The sequence below is a fragment of the Barbatula barbatula genome (assembly GCF_947034865.1).
Source record: "Barbatula barbatula genome assembly, chromosome: 22".
NCBI classification, from domain to species: Eukaryota; Metazoa; Chordata; class Actinopteri; order Cypriniformes; family Nemacheilidae; genus Barbatula; species Barbatula barbatula.
In genome coordinates, this window is record NC_136785.1 from 1,424,299 (window position 1) to 1,441,422 (window position 17,124).

Consider the following 17,124-nt stretch of genomic DNA (forward strand, 5'->3'; position numbering starts at 1 on the left):
GAGCTCGAGCAAAGTTCAAGAAATTGGGCGGATTTTTGGAAAGACTATAAAAATAGAAAATTGGGAAGCACGAGGGAAATTATTGTTGATGTATTTTGTTATTTTGAAAATTATAATTTACAAAGTAATGAACAATTATTGTACAATATAATATACAATTATTTATTAAACTGCATTATATAACACAAAACGAAGTGGGACGACGTGGACCAAACGTTTCACATTTTATCAATTAATTCAAAATATATGTCATGACATTGAAACAAATGGATAACAAAACATGAAAAAATTTTATAGTTTAAAAGCACTTAACATTTTCCTTTTTTTATCTGTATTATTTCTCTTTCTTTCCTTTCTTTCATTCTCTCTGGCAATGTGATGTAGCACTGTTATATTGTGTTTTTGTTTGTGGCAATAAAATTTAAAATTTAAATTAAATAAAAAAATGTGCGGATCATTAGAACACGAATCTATTGTTTCAGGCTCCTTTGATCACGTGTCAACAGTAGCTATTTAAAGGGTATACCAATTGGAAACACTAAAATTATTATCAGCCAAATAGTGGACGAAACGGTTTTATTCTTTAATGATTCGTCACAAATCTCAACACAAGGATTAACGCAAGGGCCGACCTGGCACGTGCCAAGGGCAAATGCGTACATTTTTAATTTATTTTATTTTATCAATAAAGAAGCGCTGAATACTGTGGAATAAATGTTTTTTTTGTGCGGTATCAGCCGTAAAGAATAAATCAAATAATCCTAATGCATTGCAGAGCTGTTGAGAGGGACATCTAGAGGCGAGTGAACAACACTGTGTGTGTAAGAGAAGCGCGCAGAAGTCACGTGTAGAACCTTAAATATTTGTAAGGTCACTAATTCTACAAATACTCTTTGATTTATAATTATTATTTAGGTATTGGTGGTTATTTAGACCTGTAGGCACTGATCAACGTATATCATGCTAATATTGGGGAAGGACATGTAGATAAAGTCCTTTCCTTATCATTGAACTAAGTGTATTTCTAAATGTATATTGAAATAGCATTAATATTTTGAATATAATGAAAATAGTCAGAAACAAATGTATAGTACAATGCAATGTAAAAACATAAATGTAAATGTATGTGTCAATATGTTTGTTTAATAAAACAACGCAAAACGTTTTTGACGTTGTCTGCTTCAATCTCTTGGGGGGTGAGGATACCTCACAAGTGACGTTAAAGTGGTTTAGATGTCACATTAATGGTGACAGAATAAAATCCAGAATCAGGGATTGCAGTCATAAAGACACAATAGTGTAAAGGGCACATGTGCATTAACATATGTTACATATAACCTATGTGCAAGTAGCCTATATTGTATACTTATTTTTGATTGCTCTTTATTTTAGATGTTTGATTGGCAAAACATTCGTATAAAATGAAATGTTAGAGCTGTGGAAGCATCGTCTGAGTGTGAAAACATGACTGTGTTTCTGTCTGTGGTGCGTGAGACGCATGTCTGTGGTTAGAGAAGTTGTAGAAAAACACCCAAGGCTTTTTGTAAGAATGTCAGCACTTCAGTGGTACAGTAGTAAGAGCTACAGTTCTTCATCACTGTTGATTTCAGTTTATTTTAACTACAAAAACGATATTTTATTTGGAAGCCAATTTTATTTAATAAACAAGTGGTTTCATGAAATAGAAACTTTATTAAAATGTGTCACATTCCGTCATTGCAGTGATGAGCTGCTGATGTGAAGCTCTGCTGAATTCAGTGAAACATGATGTAAGAGATGAACGGCGCAGTGAGAGATACAGGATGTTGTGAGTAAAGCTCTTAGCAAGAGCAATATGAAAGACATCTTCATTTTCATAGCAAATTTCTGATAATAGAAGGTTAAGAAATGTACTTCTATTGTTCTACTACTCCCTTTCTGTGCCTTAAAAGTAGGTAGTGGGTTTCATGCGACCTAGTGCACTTGAAAGTACAACATTTTTTAATTCTGTCATTATTCATTCACGCTCATTTCCTTGAAAGCCTGTATATAAATTATGTTGAGGATGTCTCCGGTTGTGTGTTAATGAAGGTTCAAACTTGAATTTGCATTATTTACCCCACGACAAATAGATCATTTGAATCTATAATTTATTAAAGTTCAGTGTTCCTTAAAATAAATATATGGTAAATAATAATAAGGAAAAAGATAAAGCAACGATTTGTACAATTCAAACACATTGAAGAGAAACCCCTGCTCACAGAAGTCTCTGGGCTGCATACATTCTTTACCAAACACACACACACACACATTCAGTGGTGATGTGTTTCTATCACAATCTGGTTCTTTAGTGAAGAAAAGTACATTAATACTGTCAGTTGCTAGTGTGAACATACACAAGACATGAAATACCATTCTGAAACCATGACACTGAAAAGCTCAACATCTACACACACACACTCACACGCACCCCTTTTCATGTTGTTCATACATTGCATCACTTATGAGAAGCAGCACATGGAGAGGTCTGAGAAACTCAAAATACAGAATGCATCGATACACACAGTCATAAACACCTGCGATGACCTCGTGTACATGATTCAAGTCTTTTGTAACTGCATCATAAATAAATACTACAGTAAAACCAAATGCGCGTCAAGCAGAAAAGTGCCACATGCAGCTTTCTGCCTAAAAACACTGAAATTCAAGTCATTCTAAAACACATTTGTTAACTCTGTCAATCAAACAGAGGCTCCACCTATTCTGAGTTCATCAGCACTGCTTACATCACAGCGCGGCGGCCAATCGGAGCACAGAGGCCAGGGGAACCAATAGGAAAGCAAGAGTCCACTAGGAAAAGTGAATTGAGAAGCTCGTGGACCAAATCAGGAGGCCTGCTCGTCAGCAATTGGTTAAGAGACTAGAATATGACCCAGCAGCCTATCAGAAAGCAGCAGTGCAATCCAATGAGCAGGTTATAATTTTGTCTTTGAGGTGCTCGGGCGTTTGGCCTGCCACAGGTGACTGTGGATGGTGAGAGCGTCTACGCTGGCCGAGATCGACTTGGTGGGGATGACGGTGAACTGCTTGCGGTCCGAGCTGTATTTGTAGAGTCTGTCGATCATCTTCCGGCTTATGGATCGAGGTCCGGTCCCTTTGAGTTTGAGGATCTCCTCTGTTTCAGGGGAATACGTGTACAGTCCTCTGAACTGACATCCGCCGTCACGGAAGAGTATGATCAGGTGGTTGGACTCGCAGCGTTCGATTACCTGTGGATACATGAATGTTGAAATGCCATTTAAATGTTTAACATCCTGTCTATCTGTAAAGTGTTCATGTTTATGTATAGAAACTAGTGCTGTCAATCGATAGCTAAAAAATAGCTAATTACACTTCTCTGTGAATGTTCATGATTAATCGCACCTCGCATTAAACTGTCGATCACACATACTGTATACTTTTACATTCAATCTCAAAATAAATGAAAAACATTTAATATTTCTAGCTCTGCTTTGAAGTTACTTGCTAAAAGCAGTACAATAGGAAGTTATTCAGGATGCTTGTTGTCACGGTAACCGCGCTCACCTCTAGGGTGGCATTTTTCTGGGATTCGTTGACTTTTCCTGCCAGACAGCAGTGAGCGATGGCGTTCTGGATGATCGGTTTGTTAGACTTCGCACTTGGCTCCTTAAATAATCTTGGCCCTAAAACAAAGTAAACCAAAAACAAACAAACTTTGAATGACTCACTAGACGTTTGATTAGGCAGATTACTTTGGTCAATACTGATATAGTCCCATGAGTATACTGTGCATCATCTCACCGTTGTATTCCGCTACAGAAGTGATGGATGAAGCCGTTGATCCGTTGTCCCAGTCTCGTTCCATGTTCCTGCTCGCATTTCGACTTAACGTGGAAAAAGACTCCACAGATTCCCCCCTGCAACATACACACAGTTAATGTGATGGGAAAATGTTAAGATGTGACCTGCAGCAAGACCGCTCACTATGGTTTGAAACAGAGACTTTGAGATGAGCGGAAGTCACCTGTGTGAACTGGCCCCTCCTGATGCCACACTGTCACCTTCAGTAGCAGCAGAAGCCAATGATAGAGAAGATCCTGACGGAGCAGAACACAGACTAACCGCTGGATTGGTAGAGAGAGAGAGAGATTTAAAGGTCAACTGTAAATACATTATGCATATTAGCACAAATCTATAGCACTGAAGTCAACATTTTACTTTTGTACAGTGATATATTTAAAGGTGGGGTATCATGCTATGTCATGCATTTTGACTTCTTTACAGTGTTGAACGTGCTGGCTTCCCTTGCTTAACACGGTCAACTGGTTAAAAAACGAGTTGGAAGTATGACGAAGCATTTCTCCATTTAAGTTTAGGTTTGTCTGTTTGTTGGCGGTATAAACAGTGGCTATAACGCTGGATTTGGAGATTTTATACTGATAGATGGCGCGGTCACAGCGCTAAAAGATGCTGGACATGAACTGCACGCAGTAAGTCAAACCGAGTCATACGTCTGGGTACATGCATAATGTACAAAACACGAAGGGATTAATGTGATGATGTGTTGTGTGCTAGTCCCACCTTTAGCAGCTCGTGTTTTTCCAGAAATAATCGTACAGCTGTATCTCTCTTTTATAAATTTGATCAAACTAAATACGCTACGACGTATGCACTGTATAGGCACTGTATAGGCACTCAAGATCAATTTGAGATTTGCAGAAACTGCGTGTGATAAGCGATCTTTAAAAATAAAAAAATAGGACATTTTGGGTAAAATGTGGCTGCGTCACATCAGAATATCGTCAGAGCTGAATGTGAGTTTGACTCTAAAAATAGCTTACTTTGTAAGTGTATTCAATGCCTTTCTTTCTTTAGAATAGTACGCACTTGTAAATTCTTCACAATAAGAACAGGAATATGTCAAAAAAAATAATTGCAAAAGTGTGTCAGATCCCAGGTTTGTATCAAATAATAGTAAACACGTGAGTAGCAGATTTCTTACGAGCAGAACAGGAGGATCCGGCTCTGTGTAGTGATTTGGGGCGTGGCCTCCTGGACCGTGGCCGTGGTTTGGCCACACTCTGTTCCTCGAGTAGCTCTTGTTGCTTCCTGCGCAGATACTCTTGTTTGATCAGCTCCCTCCGAGCCTTCTCTTCTTCTTTACGCACACGATCCTCCTCGGCTTTCCGTCTGTCGTATATTTATGAGGTGAAGCCACACCCAAGCATTCTGTATTATTATTATTACTTTAATGTGTAAAAGTATCTAAACTATGACATGAAGAACACAAACCGATGTGGTTGGAGAACAAAAATGTTCGGTATTCTTACATCAGAGCCCCTTTTTGTCTAGATCACCGTTCATTTAATCACAATTTAGTTTTATGGTGTACTTGAAGACCTCATTCTCATCTTTTGACGAACACAAAGGTCAGATGGACTGTTATTGGTACCTGGCTTCATCTCGTTTGAGTTCTGACTCCACCTCCAGCTGCTCTTTACGTTTCCGAGTCTCTTCTGCCTTACGCTGCTGTTTGAGGAGAAACGCTGCTCTCTTCTTAGCCAACTCGTCCTCTGCCTTCTGGTCATCCTTTAAACATCAAATCACAAATCTTTCACTTTGATGTGTGTCATCACAACTATGAATTTTACAGAATAGAATTACCTCATAAGAACAGAGCACACAAATGTTCTGGTACCTTAAAGAAGAAACCCAGTCCAGACTTCTGTTCACCATCAGGTTCTGTGCTGGTTTCCGATGGATCGGCCAGGTCTGATAGGTCCACCTCAATCAGCAGGGCTTTTGTTTTGTTCTCTTCAGACAGAACTGGAACATTCTCGTTCCCAGAGCCTCCTGATTCACTCCTGTCCCAGATCAGATCGACAGCCGAAGGCTCCACAACAAAGACTTCCGTCTGGGGCGATTCGAGACTGTCAGAGCGTCGGTTCGGGGTGTCTTGCATTCTGAATGTTGTATTTCGAATAATTGATTTAGAGCAACGCCCATTGTCTTTAGCCCCGCTCTCCTCCTCATACTCAGCCCGGGGGGTCCTGCCGCCCGGAGAGGGTCTGGGGTCACCACTGGGGGTCGGTGTGTTTCCTTTGGATGTGGTGCGACTGTCTTTGCTCAGTTTGAGTTCAGTAGGTTTCGTCCTTAGCGTACGACTGGAGCTAAGCCTGGGAGGACGTTTCGTCACCGTGGAAAGGGTCTCTGTGAATTGCACAGAGAGGCGGGGCTTAGCCTCGTGTTCGTTCGAGGGCGGCACAGTGTTCACTTTGGTTGCTTGTTCTTGTGGAGACTGAACGGCTTGTTTTATGAGCAAATCCTGTTGGACGGACAGTTGCATCATTTGTTGTTGAATGGCTCCGATGGCTTCGTTCAGGAGCTCGATGGAACGGCTACATTCGCTGAGGTCAGGCTCTCCGCCGGAATCTCCCGCATCGTCGCTCGTTTCCATGACACTCAAGCGATTGTTCTTATCCACTACTGGGATTTCTTTATCCGGACTCTGCTCTGAATTCTTCGCTCTCGCTTTTAAAACCTCCACATACGCATCATCCTTCGCAAGCGTTTTCTCTTTGGGTGGGAGTTGCTGTTTGAGCGGGTGTGGCAACGTGTCGCTTCTCCCCTTTTTGACAACATGCAGGAACGCCGCCTTTCCCAGCTGCATCCGCTGGCGTGCCGACAGGATCTCCATCTTCTTTTTTTGCTTTTCTATGGCACGTCGTTTCTCTTCCAGCTGCATGCGCAGGTGGACAATTTCAGAAGCGAGGCCGGGTCGAGCACCCGCCACCGGCGTGCCCGGGCTCATGTCAGAGGGAAACTGAGCGCTTTCAGACCCATCGGGTGTGGTTGTCTGCGAGCTGGCGGTGCTATTGCAACCATCAGGCAATCCGACTCTATGTCTGCGGCGTTCGGCAAAGCTGGTCATGCGACCCATCGATGTGCTGCTGGCCTGCGATGCCACGCTAGGACAGGGACTCGCTTGCCTGCTTGTGCCTTCCTTATCTTCCCGCTCCCGCAGGCAAACGTCCTCGCGAAGTTTAATAGACTCCTCATCTGCATATCCACGTCCCATGCACTTCTTCCCAGCATGCATCAGCAGCGCTCTGGCAAGATCCTGGTCTTCGTCGTCTTCCTCGAATTCAGAATCCGAAGCAGCGTCCTTCCAGCCTCCCACCGGACTGCCCATCACACACTCTGCGTCGTCGTGCAAGAAGAAACTTCCAGAACGAGTGGGGGACTGTGTGCGTGTTTCTTCTTGCTCTCTGTTGTTGATTGGCGTGAATGTCCGATTCATTAAGGTTTCTGTTGGCGTGTAAGACTTCCTGTGGTGTCCCTCGCCACTCTCTTCCCGTTTACTAATGCCCGTTCTCTCTTTATTTGGTCGGAGAACTGCTGGCTGCAACGGTTCCTTGAAGAAACTTTCAGGTCGGGCATCACTAGATTCGGCCACAGGGTTAATGACAGCCACTAGCTCCTCCTCTTCCTCATGGTTGTCACAGTGATGAGTTTGGGGCAAGGGCTGGCCATTGATGCGGTGGCGTGGAGTGATAGAGATGATGTTGGATGCTAAACTGTCCTTACTGATGGAACGGGCCAAGCTGACATCATCGCCACATAGACGTTCCCATTCTGTCTCTATCTGTGAGATGGGTCTGAAAATCAGAGGAGCAACAGGATGGGTTTCTTTCTAAATACTTCCATACACTATTCACTGGGTTTTATTTTGACAATATTTTGATGCAAATAAACCAGCGTCAACTTTTCCTATCCAACATGTAGAATCTTTTTCTTAATATGTAACTTGATAAAAATAATTATACCATGGAAGCTTTTGTTCTTATAAACTGTTATAAATATAACACGAGAATAATGGAAATTAAAAGACACATTGCAGTAATGAGAAAATGTATGCATAAATACATAAAATGCATAACAAGTATAAATTATTATTAATAAAAAGTCGTTATATTTAACCAATAATGCAAAAAGTATTTATAAAAATAATATAAACATAAAAAATGAAATAAAAGCTTTAGTTATTCTTTGAAATTGTATTGCTAACATTTAGAAATTAGGCTCAAATCGGTCAAAAGAATATTAACAAAATTTAATTAAGTATTTAATTAAGAGGTAAAACTACATTTTATTTTACTCTTACCCCATTTGCAGCTATTTTTAGCCCCATTCAAGCATAAACTTTTCATAAATTATGATGACCTTTTTTCAGAAAACAAGACTATTTTACTTTTGATTCAAATGTATCTTGATATATGAAGTTTTAGATATGTAAAAAATACCCAAAACTTGTTAAAGTGAACATGAATATCCAGGATGATGATTCAGGATATTTTCATGTATATAAACCACATCAACCCTCACCTGTGTTTCCTTTCTGCCCATGCCAGCTGGGATCCAAGCATGAGTCCATCCATACGAGACAAAGAGTTTGATCTGTTCCTCACCTCTGTTCACACAGAATAATACAAAAACATTTAACATAACTCATTTATGCGTAACACTGCCCTAAAACCTTGAAAAGAAAGCATCTACCTGAATTCTCCTCGCCTTCATTCGGTTGTCTCTGTCGTAGTGGGAGGAGCGGATGGGAGGGGATTCCTTTAGTTCTGATTGACAAAGACACCAGCTTTATAAAACACAAGATTACACAAAGACAAACTGCAACGCACAACTAGTGTTGTCGAGTGATATATGACTTGTAAAGGCTAACAGCAATACCGACGAAAAGGATGGATGATATAACGCTACATACATGGTATACTACAACATACGAGACAAAAGAACGTATAAAAAGATAAAATACTAAATGCTAAATGTATTTTTAATATGATATTAGACAGAACAGCAAACAGACTTACACACACAATGACTCCTCAGGCTGTAAATGGTACCTCATATAACCATCGGGAGAGACGACCATCGCCAGCGAATCAGCTGACGGGGATGATGTCATGAAGCTACGTTTGGTGGCATTGGATATGGGCAAATGGGGGCGGCAACTCTTTGGCTGAAGTGATGCTCTCACTGTCAGATTGATAAATAAAACAATAAAACATTATTCAAGATACTGATGTCTATGACAAACAGCAAGAAATCAAAAAGATGTAAAGATTCTCGGACGTTCTCACCATCTTTAGTCTCCTGCAGGTCTTTTGGCTTCACGAAGTCTGGCTTCACCGCCTCAAACCACCAAAACAGCTCAGCAATAAAAACCATCACGTTTTGCTGGACAAAAAAACAGGACCGTTTTTAAAATCAGATTTTTATCAGTTTTGTGTTAAGGAGACACACAGGATGGAGATGTTCAGACCTTCAGCACAGGTGGGCCGTAGAGCAGGTCTTCAGTGTGCAGATAAAAACATCTGTTCAGATATTCATCGGAGAACTCTTTCAGCAGATGAATGTTATACACACTGTCTGACAGCGAGGCAACCTCTTTCAGACATATATCTAAAAAACATTTAAATGAAAATGATGTATTTTATGGACATATGTACAGATATTGTGACACATTTATTAAAGTGTGTGTGTACCGTCTAGTTTCATATATTCAGGACAGTAGAAGTGAACGACTGTTAAAAGTGCCGCCCCATCACACACATCCTTCATCAAATCCTCTATCACAGTCAGGTGTGGGACGGGATGTCCAGACAGGTGATCTCTACGGTAACGCACCTGAGAGACAGCAGAGAGAGATTTACATCCCAAGGAACACATGTCCATCACTAAAAGACACACGCACAACACACACTTTAAAAACATTCTTGTCATGCACATTATTTTTCTTCAAAATGTCACTGACACATATACGGTGACATTGAACTTGAATGAATTTCAGCTGAAATGACAGTACAATGCTTGCAAGACAACACTGAAATACCTTCAGATTTATCTCCAAATACTTCACATACAGACTCAGAGTCTGCATTACGTGTGCTTTTCTTTTTATAAGTGATAGTTCACTCAAAAATGAAAATTCTTGTAATCTTATACTCAGTTTGACTTCCTTCCTTCCGCAGAACACAAAAGAAGATATTTTGAAGAATGTTGTTAACCGGCACCCATTCACACGCATTGGTTTTGTGACCGTACAATAGAAGTGAATGGTGTTCGGTTACCAACCAATTTACCAAACAGTAAAATGAGTAAAAGATGACAGAATTTTCATTTTTGGGTGATCTCCCATAATCTTCTATTGTTATAACGCTTGCCTTTATAAATCATCACAAATCAGCTTTGCATAGTAAATTATCATCTGTGTGACAATAGTAATTTATGTTATTTATTGAAAAGGGGATGGTGTGTGATGTATGGATGGAGGTGTGGAAGGGCGAGTGCGTGTGCGTCTGTCTGTGTGTACTGTACCACACGGGAGAACTCCACTGGCTCCAGCATGCAATGGGCCAAAGCATTCATGAGATCGGGCTGAGACAGACAGAGACAAAACAAAAACAACAGAGGAAGAGAGAGAGATGACGTGGACAGAGAGATGAGCTCATGAAATGTTTTTTGATCAAACACACACACACGGACAGTAAAACGGTCATCTGTTCAGGAAATGACCCAGCAGACAGACAGGGGGCGCTGTGGCACTTACAGGCACAAGCTTCCAGTACCACTTTGAGGGAGACTATCCGACAGGAAGGGGCGGGGCCAAAGAGACAAACAGAAGGAGCACAGAACAGGTCAAAGGTGATACAGCCGGTTAAATGTTGAGCAGAGAAACAGAGGCTATGCTCGGACTGGAATACCAGCTTACTACTCATACTGTATTTCTACGTATGTGATCAGTATGCGAATAATTCAAATAGCTGAAATACATTTGCAATGCGCTCGACGTCCAGTGCACCGGTATTTATAACCTCCTAATTGAGATTTTATTTAATTGTACTTCCAAAAGTTAAGACGCTTTTACACGAATTTGCACAAAAAAGGAAAGACAAGCAAGAAGTATGCAAGTATTCCATTCTGAAGACAGCCAGAAGACGAGGCAGAGAAGAAAGAGATCGATGGATCGGATCTGTTCAAATATGATCAGACTATACACTACAGAGTTTAAAGACAAAACTGGTCCACATGCTAACTGTCTGGGTGTTCATCTTCTATTAGATGATAAGAACTTGTTCGGAGGCTTCGGGTTGGTCAGACCTTTTGATGGCACGGCGAATCGATCAGCGGCTGTTTCATTTTGAATTCCTTCTCAGAAAGCTCTCTGGTCTTCAAAATGACCTGCAACACACAACAGTTTCGCTTACTTGTAAAATATAATTTCAACCACTTAAAGCAACATTTGACTTCCATCGCATGGACACATACCCCCTGACACATTTCTCAAAATATCTTCTTTTGTGTCCCACTGGCACAAAACAGGAACCGGACCGGACAGACGGGTAAATGAATTATGACATATCATGCTTTAAGGGAAAATCTTTTTAAAGAAGTTTGATGTACTTCAACAGATGCTTCATGACTGACCTTGTTGATCCAGAACAGCATGGCGTCCTCCATGTCGAAGGGAAGATCTTTAGAAGCGCAGAAGGTTGAGAAACGTTTGACGCTCGACACGACTTTTTCCATCGACATCATCTCGGCCATGTAAGCCATCATCAGAGCGTCGATCAGCGGGATGTGAGAACTCTACACACACACACAGATGTTCACATGCATTTATGTTCCGGAAGAACAGAACAGAGCAAATCTACAACTGGATTTCTTAACAATAATTTCTTATAATAATCGATTTTTGACCCTATACAATTCACCACAGAATCAGCTATATTAAATTGATCAAATCATTATACGCTCTCTCTCATTCTCTCTCTCTATAATGGTAAACACACACTGTCAGAATGCAGAGTCATGATGCAGAACAGTGTGTGTGTGTGTCTATAAACCGGACGTCCATTTCCATCATTGTAATGACGAGATGAGGAGTCTTTGTGTCTGTGGTTGGAAAAACCCACTCGACACAAAACACACAGCATCCGTGACGTATCACTTTATGAATCGTGTACTGACAGAAATTCACGTAACTCAACCGTACGGTCAAATATGGAGTCGGGCTTAAAATCAAAATGAGTTTGGTTCATTTACAGTGTCGTCTGGCCTACGTCCATGCTGGTCAATAACTTTAATCCTTTCTAAACCTTCTTTCTCCAACAACAGTTGCTAGTAACTGTGTATTCTGACTACACAACATTTACACACTCCGGCAGATTCGGAACAGATGGTCATACTGTGTCTGGTTCTGTCCTCATACAAACATTTGTTAAACACACAAACAAAAGGACATTCATTGATGCTTTATATTCGGGGAAGAAGTGAAATGGCTCCAACCATCTTGATCGGGGTGGATGAGAGGTCGTCGTGGGAGACGGGCGTGTCGTCCGCTTCTCTGACATAAATTCCCCGGCGTGCGAGCGTCTGGATGACGGCCTGATGGGAGGTCAGAGTCGACACGTGGTCTCCCTTCAGGAGCAGCGCACACACCCGACAGTACAGATCTGAGGACAGCAGGAGGCTCAGGACCGGAGGCTTTATGTGCTCCACGCAGTACTGATCCGTGTAGAACGGGTCCCTCAGGTCTGCGGGGATGTGCTCTGAGAGAGAGACAAGAAAAGTGAGACAGTTCTCTCTTACAGCACTGGTTTCCAGTTTACATTACAAATAGCTGTCACTATAATACTTTTGGACACTGAACTAAATCATTATTATCTGCATTTTTTGTACTTATAATTATTATTTTAATAGTAGTTCTCTTTTTTATTTAAGTTTTTATTTATTTGGTTTTTTTGCATGTATGGTCCGTTATTTGTCTGTTCTAATTGTAATTGAAAAATGTTTTTAAATAAAGGATTAAAAAAATTATTTTATAGTTTTATTTAATTAACACTGCATATAGGAATTTATAGTGTGTCTGATATTTGACCTGTGTTTTGACTTGCATAACCTTTTTTGCTTATAGTCAATGTTTTCTTGTACAGCTGCTTTGTAACAATGAAAATCATAAAGCTGACTTGAGTTGACTTATGGATTATATTTTTTTCAGCAGTGTGGAGCTGGTGGGGATGAAGAGGATGATGGGAATGACACACACACCGTGTCAGGTGATTTTGAGATTATCAGGTTTTAGCCACACGTCAAGGGCTAAACTCTCACTCGCTGAACCAAACACCTCCAGAGAAAGTTCTCGACATGGGTTTTGCTGATGACACAGTTAACTATGACCTTAACAGCGACAAAATGTTTGACTGATGTGTCTGAACTTGTTTATTTGATTTACAAACACAAAGGAAATATACACAGCTGAGTTGGCAAGCAGCTCTTGTTCATTCTGTCATATCAGGTGAAATTCATTGTTAATCTGTTTGTTTGACATACAGGTTTATTTTCATTGTGCGCGTATGTTCATTTTCTCTTCCACCAGGGTCATTCTGAGGTTTTGCTTAACTCGGAAGTCAAAGGTCAACCAATCAGATTAAAGCCTAGGAAGATTAACAGCATCAGACTGTCTAATAGGAAATGTGTGCTTTACAGATCTCAATCACTGGGATTACCACGGTACCACTGTCTTTAACCAAAGAAACGACCACACACATCTCCTGAAGTGGCATGAGTTTTTAATGGTGTGTGTATGTGTGTACGTTTGCTGCTGAATGGGTGTGCTCCACTTCTCATAAATAAATAAAGGCTGACAGTCGGAAATGGGTCACACACACGCTGAGGGTTTCCCTTGTAAAGGATCAACTGTTTCACCCTGGACAATACAACACACCAGCAAACCCAAATGTGCTGATAGCCAAGCAATCTTGTTGTAGAATCTTTTAAATGAGAAGTTCATTTAAACTTAAGACCTTCAAAGAAGATCAATTGAGCCACTATGAGCTGATGCACCAATGTAAACATGTCTTTAGTACTTTGCTGGACCTTTCAGACTTCTGTAACGTCTGTATGCATTATCTATCATGGTACGGTTTCGCTTCACTTTGTGTTTAATTTATTGAGAAAAGACCAGTCATCACCTTGCAAATAATAAACATTTCCCATGTATATATTGTGCGGTTTAACAGTGACGTGTCAATTATTTAACGGCTGTTTTGATTGGTTCATTTATCTTGGACAATGCACTGATAATATGAATACGAAGGATCAGACCTCTTTAAATGAGATTGCTTCATTTAAATCAATTCAGGTTTCATTCAAATCCGCAGAGCCGGACAGTAACGGAGTACATTTACTCGAGTACAGTACTTAAGTAACATTTTGAGGGATCTGTACTTTACTTAAGTAGACTTTTGAGTGTAGTACTTTTACTTGTACTTGAGTCAAATTTAGCAAGGGTACTTTTACTCAAGTAATGAAGCTGTGAACTCTGTCCGCCTCTGCAAATCTGTTTCTATCTTTCATATTCATGAGGTCATGAAGGTCAAAGACTAGATCAGAATACTTACTGATGATTAATGTAGAATAATCTATAAGGAATAATCACAAAGCTCTTCTTGCACACAAGTCCTCAAAACGTGTTTAAAATATATTACAGATAAGAATCAAAATAAGAGATCACTTTAATCTGCATTTCTACATGTATTGAGACTGTTCCAGTCCAGTGTCTGGTCATTTCAAACAACACGTGAAAGAATGCCCAAGCTATTCCATCAAATATTACTTTTTGATTTCTTCTACAAAAACATTTGGAAAGTTTCATGTTCTTCAAAAATGGATATGAACTTGTTTTCTTTCCACTATTCAAGTATTGCAGTATTGACCAGTTGTTTTTTTCTGCAAATAAAAACAACATTTGGATATTTGGAATTTAGGTGAAATGTTTTCAGTAGTAAACAAAAATGACTGTCCATTCACCAAAACACACATAAATAGTAAATTGATAAGAACTGGAATAATTTTATGGTGGTCTCTGAATGTTTTGACCGAAGTTAGCAATAAAACATTAGACAGACACAATCGTGCTCTCTCTCACATTCACATACAGCTATTTCAGTCTGAAGGATTAGTGATGTCACAGCGATTAGACTCAGAACACACACGCCCTCCTCAGTACCGTCTAGCTGTCCAAACACTCAACATCTATAATGGAGCTTTGCAATGAAAGACCTTCGATTCTGAAGCTGCCGTGGAAGAAAGGGTCTCTAAGGACACGTGTTGACATTACAAGATTCAGTTGTCATTTCATCCCTCCCAAGTATAACCGACCCTGTACACTGACTGTCACAAGCTCAGGATCTTCACATCTCACTGCAGTCATCTCAGAGAAACACAGAAGCCATGTGTTGTGCCCAGGACCGGATATTCTCTTACCTTCACCATAAGCTTTGGCGAACAGCCAGCGGAGGTTTGCTTCTATCTTAGCCCGGGCCGAGTCATACATTTCCAGCGGCACAATTTCAAGACCTCCATCCACCGAATCCACTCGCCTGGGACCTCCGTCCCCACCCGCAAGAGCACCTGCATCCATCCTAAACACACACACACACACACACAAAGGCTTTAGAAGATTTACAATATAATGTATGAACTACATCTGAAAGACGTGGTTAAAATGATGACTCATCTTGTTGTATTGTGCTAGTTGAGCACGTAATATTTGTTAATACATACAACTATAGTTGCTCTTGAGGGATTACTGACCGGCTTTGACTGTTCCAATATGGTGGACGACTTATATAGCAGCTGCCAGCTAATAATGCATTTATGTAAATATCAATCAAAGTGTAGACTATAACCTTTTCTCATTTTCAAAGGAACAGAATTCTTAATGCACCACCCCAAACTTGTGTTTCAGTAGGACGACAAGACATGAAAGGAAAACTGTGATCTTTAAACCATTTCATTTCATCTGTAATATGTAAAGTCTATACCACGGGTTCTTTCTCTGATGCCTTTGGACACTGTTTGGCATCTTCTGACATAAGACATAAAGATGTTTTACGGATGTCCAAGAATAACTCAATACTATGCATTGCCCGGTTATCAATAATAAAAGTGATAAACCATCACACTCATATTAACAGCAAACATTGAATCTGGATGGACAAAGCAGTTTTTGGATAGATAGATAGATAGATAGATAGATAGATAGATAGATAGATAGATAGATAGATAGATAGATAGATAGATAGATAGATAGATAGATAGATAGATAGATAGATAGATAGATAGATAGATAGATAGATAGATAGATAGACACGAGCAAACGCGTGATGTGAACGAATGAATGAGCTGTTTACTATCATTGAAACCGAATATATGTGCACCTGTCATCATCACAGGTACAGTTACCTTCAGCCCCGCGTCAAATCCACTCGCGCGGCTTCACAAAGGCATGAGAATATTCCCGATGCTTCTTTTAATTGAGATCTCCGGGCCGTCTGATCTCTCCCCTCCCCGCCCAGCAACGCGACGCGATCCGACTCGCCGCGGCCTCCGCTACATGACATCCGCAGGACGCGCCGCCGTCCTCTCCGTGAATGATGACGTCAACGGCTCGATCAATTGAAACGAATGTTACAAAATCGCATGTTCGCTCGCGAATCTCCCGCCACCCGGACGCCGTTACATTGTCTCGCTGCCGTTGTCATGGGGAGACGCCATGACGTAAGGTGGATTCTGGCCCGGTGTTATTGTCACTATGGATATCTGCGCTCTCGGGAAGCCCCGGTGCGCATGCGCGCGTCCTGCAACCGCGCACACGCACAGGACTGGTGATAAATATTTCAACGTCTGCCTTCGACTTTGTTATATTTTTAAGTGATAAATTAAAACATTAGAGGTTTTTAGATTTATTAAACGTATTAAAATATATTAAGTACCAGATTTCAAAATATCTTCAAATAATTGATTAAAAAATTGATATCCGAATGTAATCGTTTTGCTTTGTTTTACGTTATTTTACTTTGTCTTGCATGGTTATAAATAATAGTTGAAAAGAATGCTGTTCCTATAATTTTATTCGGCAATAGAAAATAAATATATATTTTTTATTTACACGACGAAATGGAACACATCCATATTGATGATTTTACTTCATTAATAAAGATTGAATGTCGAATAATGTGAAGACAGGAAATGTATGTATTTTTGTGT

At 40.4% G+C, this 17,124-nt stretch overlaps 1 protein-coding gene across 3 annotated transcripts; it reads right to left on the bottom strand.

Annotated features, from left to right (window-relative positions):
• Nucleotides 1–1,676: 1,676 nt before the first annotated feature.
• On the bottom strand, nt 1,677–16,712 carry camsap1a (calmodulin regulated spectrin-associated protein 1a). Of its 3 annotated transcripts, XM_079487221.1 has the most exons (20): nt 16,321–16,712; nt 15,340–15,497; nt 12,361–12,623; nt 11,500–11,661; nt 11,173–11,253; nt 10,622–10,654; nt 10,390–10,449; nt 9,558–9,699; nt 9,335–9,474; nt 9,153–9,249; nt 8,883–9,048; nt 8,557–8,630; nt 8,386–8,470; nt 5,699–7,658; nt 5,453–5,589; nt 5,003–5,190; nt 4,025–4,124; nt 3,802–3,917; nt 3,565–3,683; nt 1,677–3,248 (listed from the first exon to the last, which is right to left on the bottom strand). In XM_079487221.1, exons 2-20 carry the CDS (start codon nt 15,494–15,496, stop codon nt 2,955–2,957), a joined length of 4,374 nt encoding a protein of 1,457 aa, XP_079343347.1. In that variant the 5' UTR covers nt 15,497; nt 16,321–16,712; the 3' UTR covers nt 1,677–2,954. The 3 variants fall into 3 exon arrangements, with proteins under 3 accessions (XP_079343347.1, XP_079343348.1, XP_079343349.1); XM_079487222.1 differs by lacking the exon at nt 10,622–10,654; XM_079487223.1 differs by lacking the exons at nt 10,390–10,449; nt 10,622–10,654.
• Nucleotides 16,713–17,124: the final 412 nt, after the last annotated feature.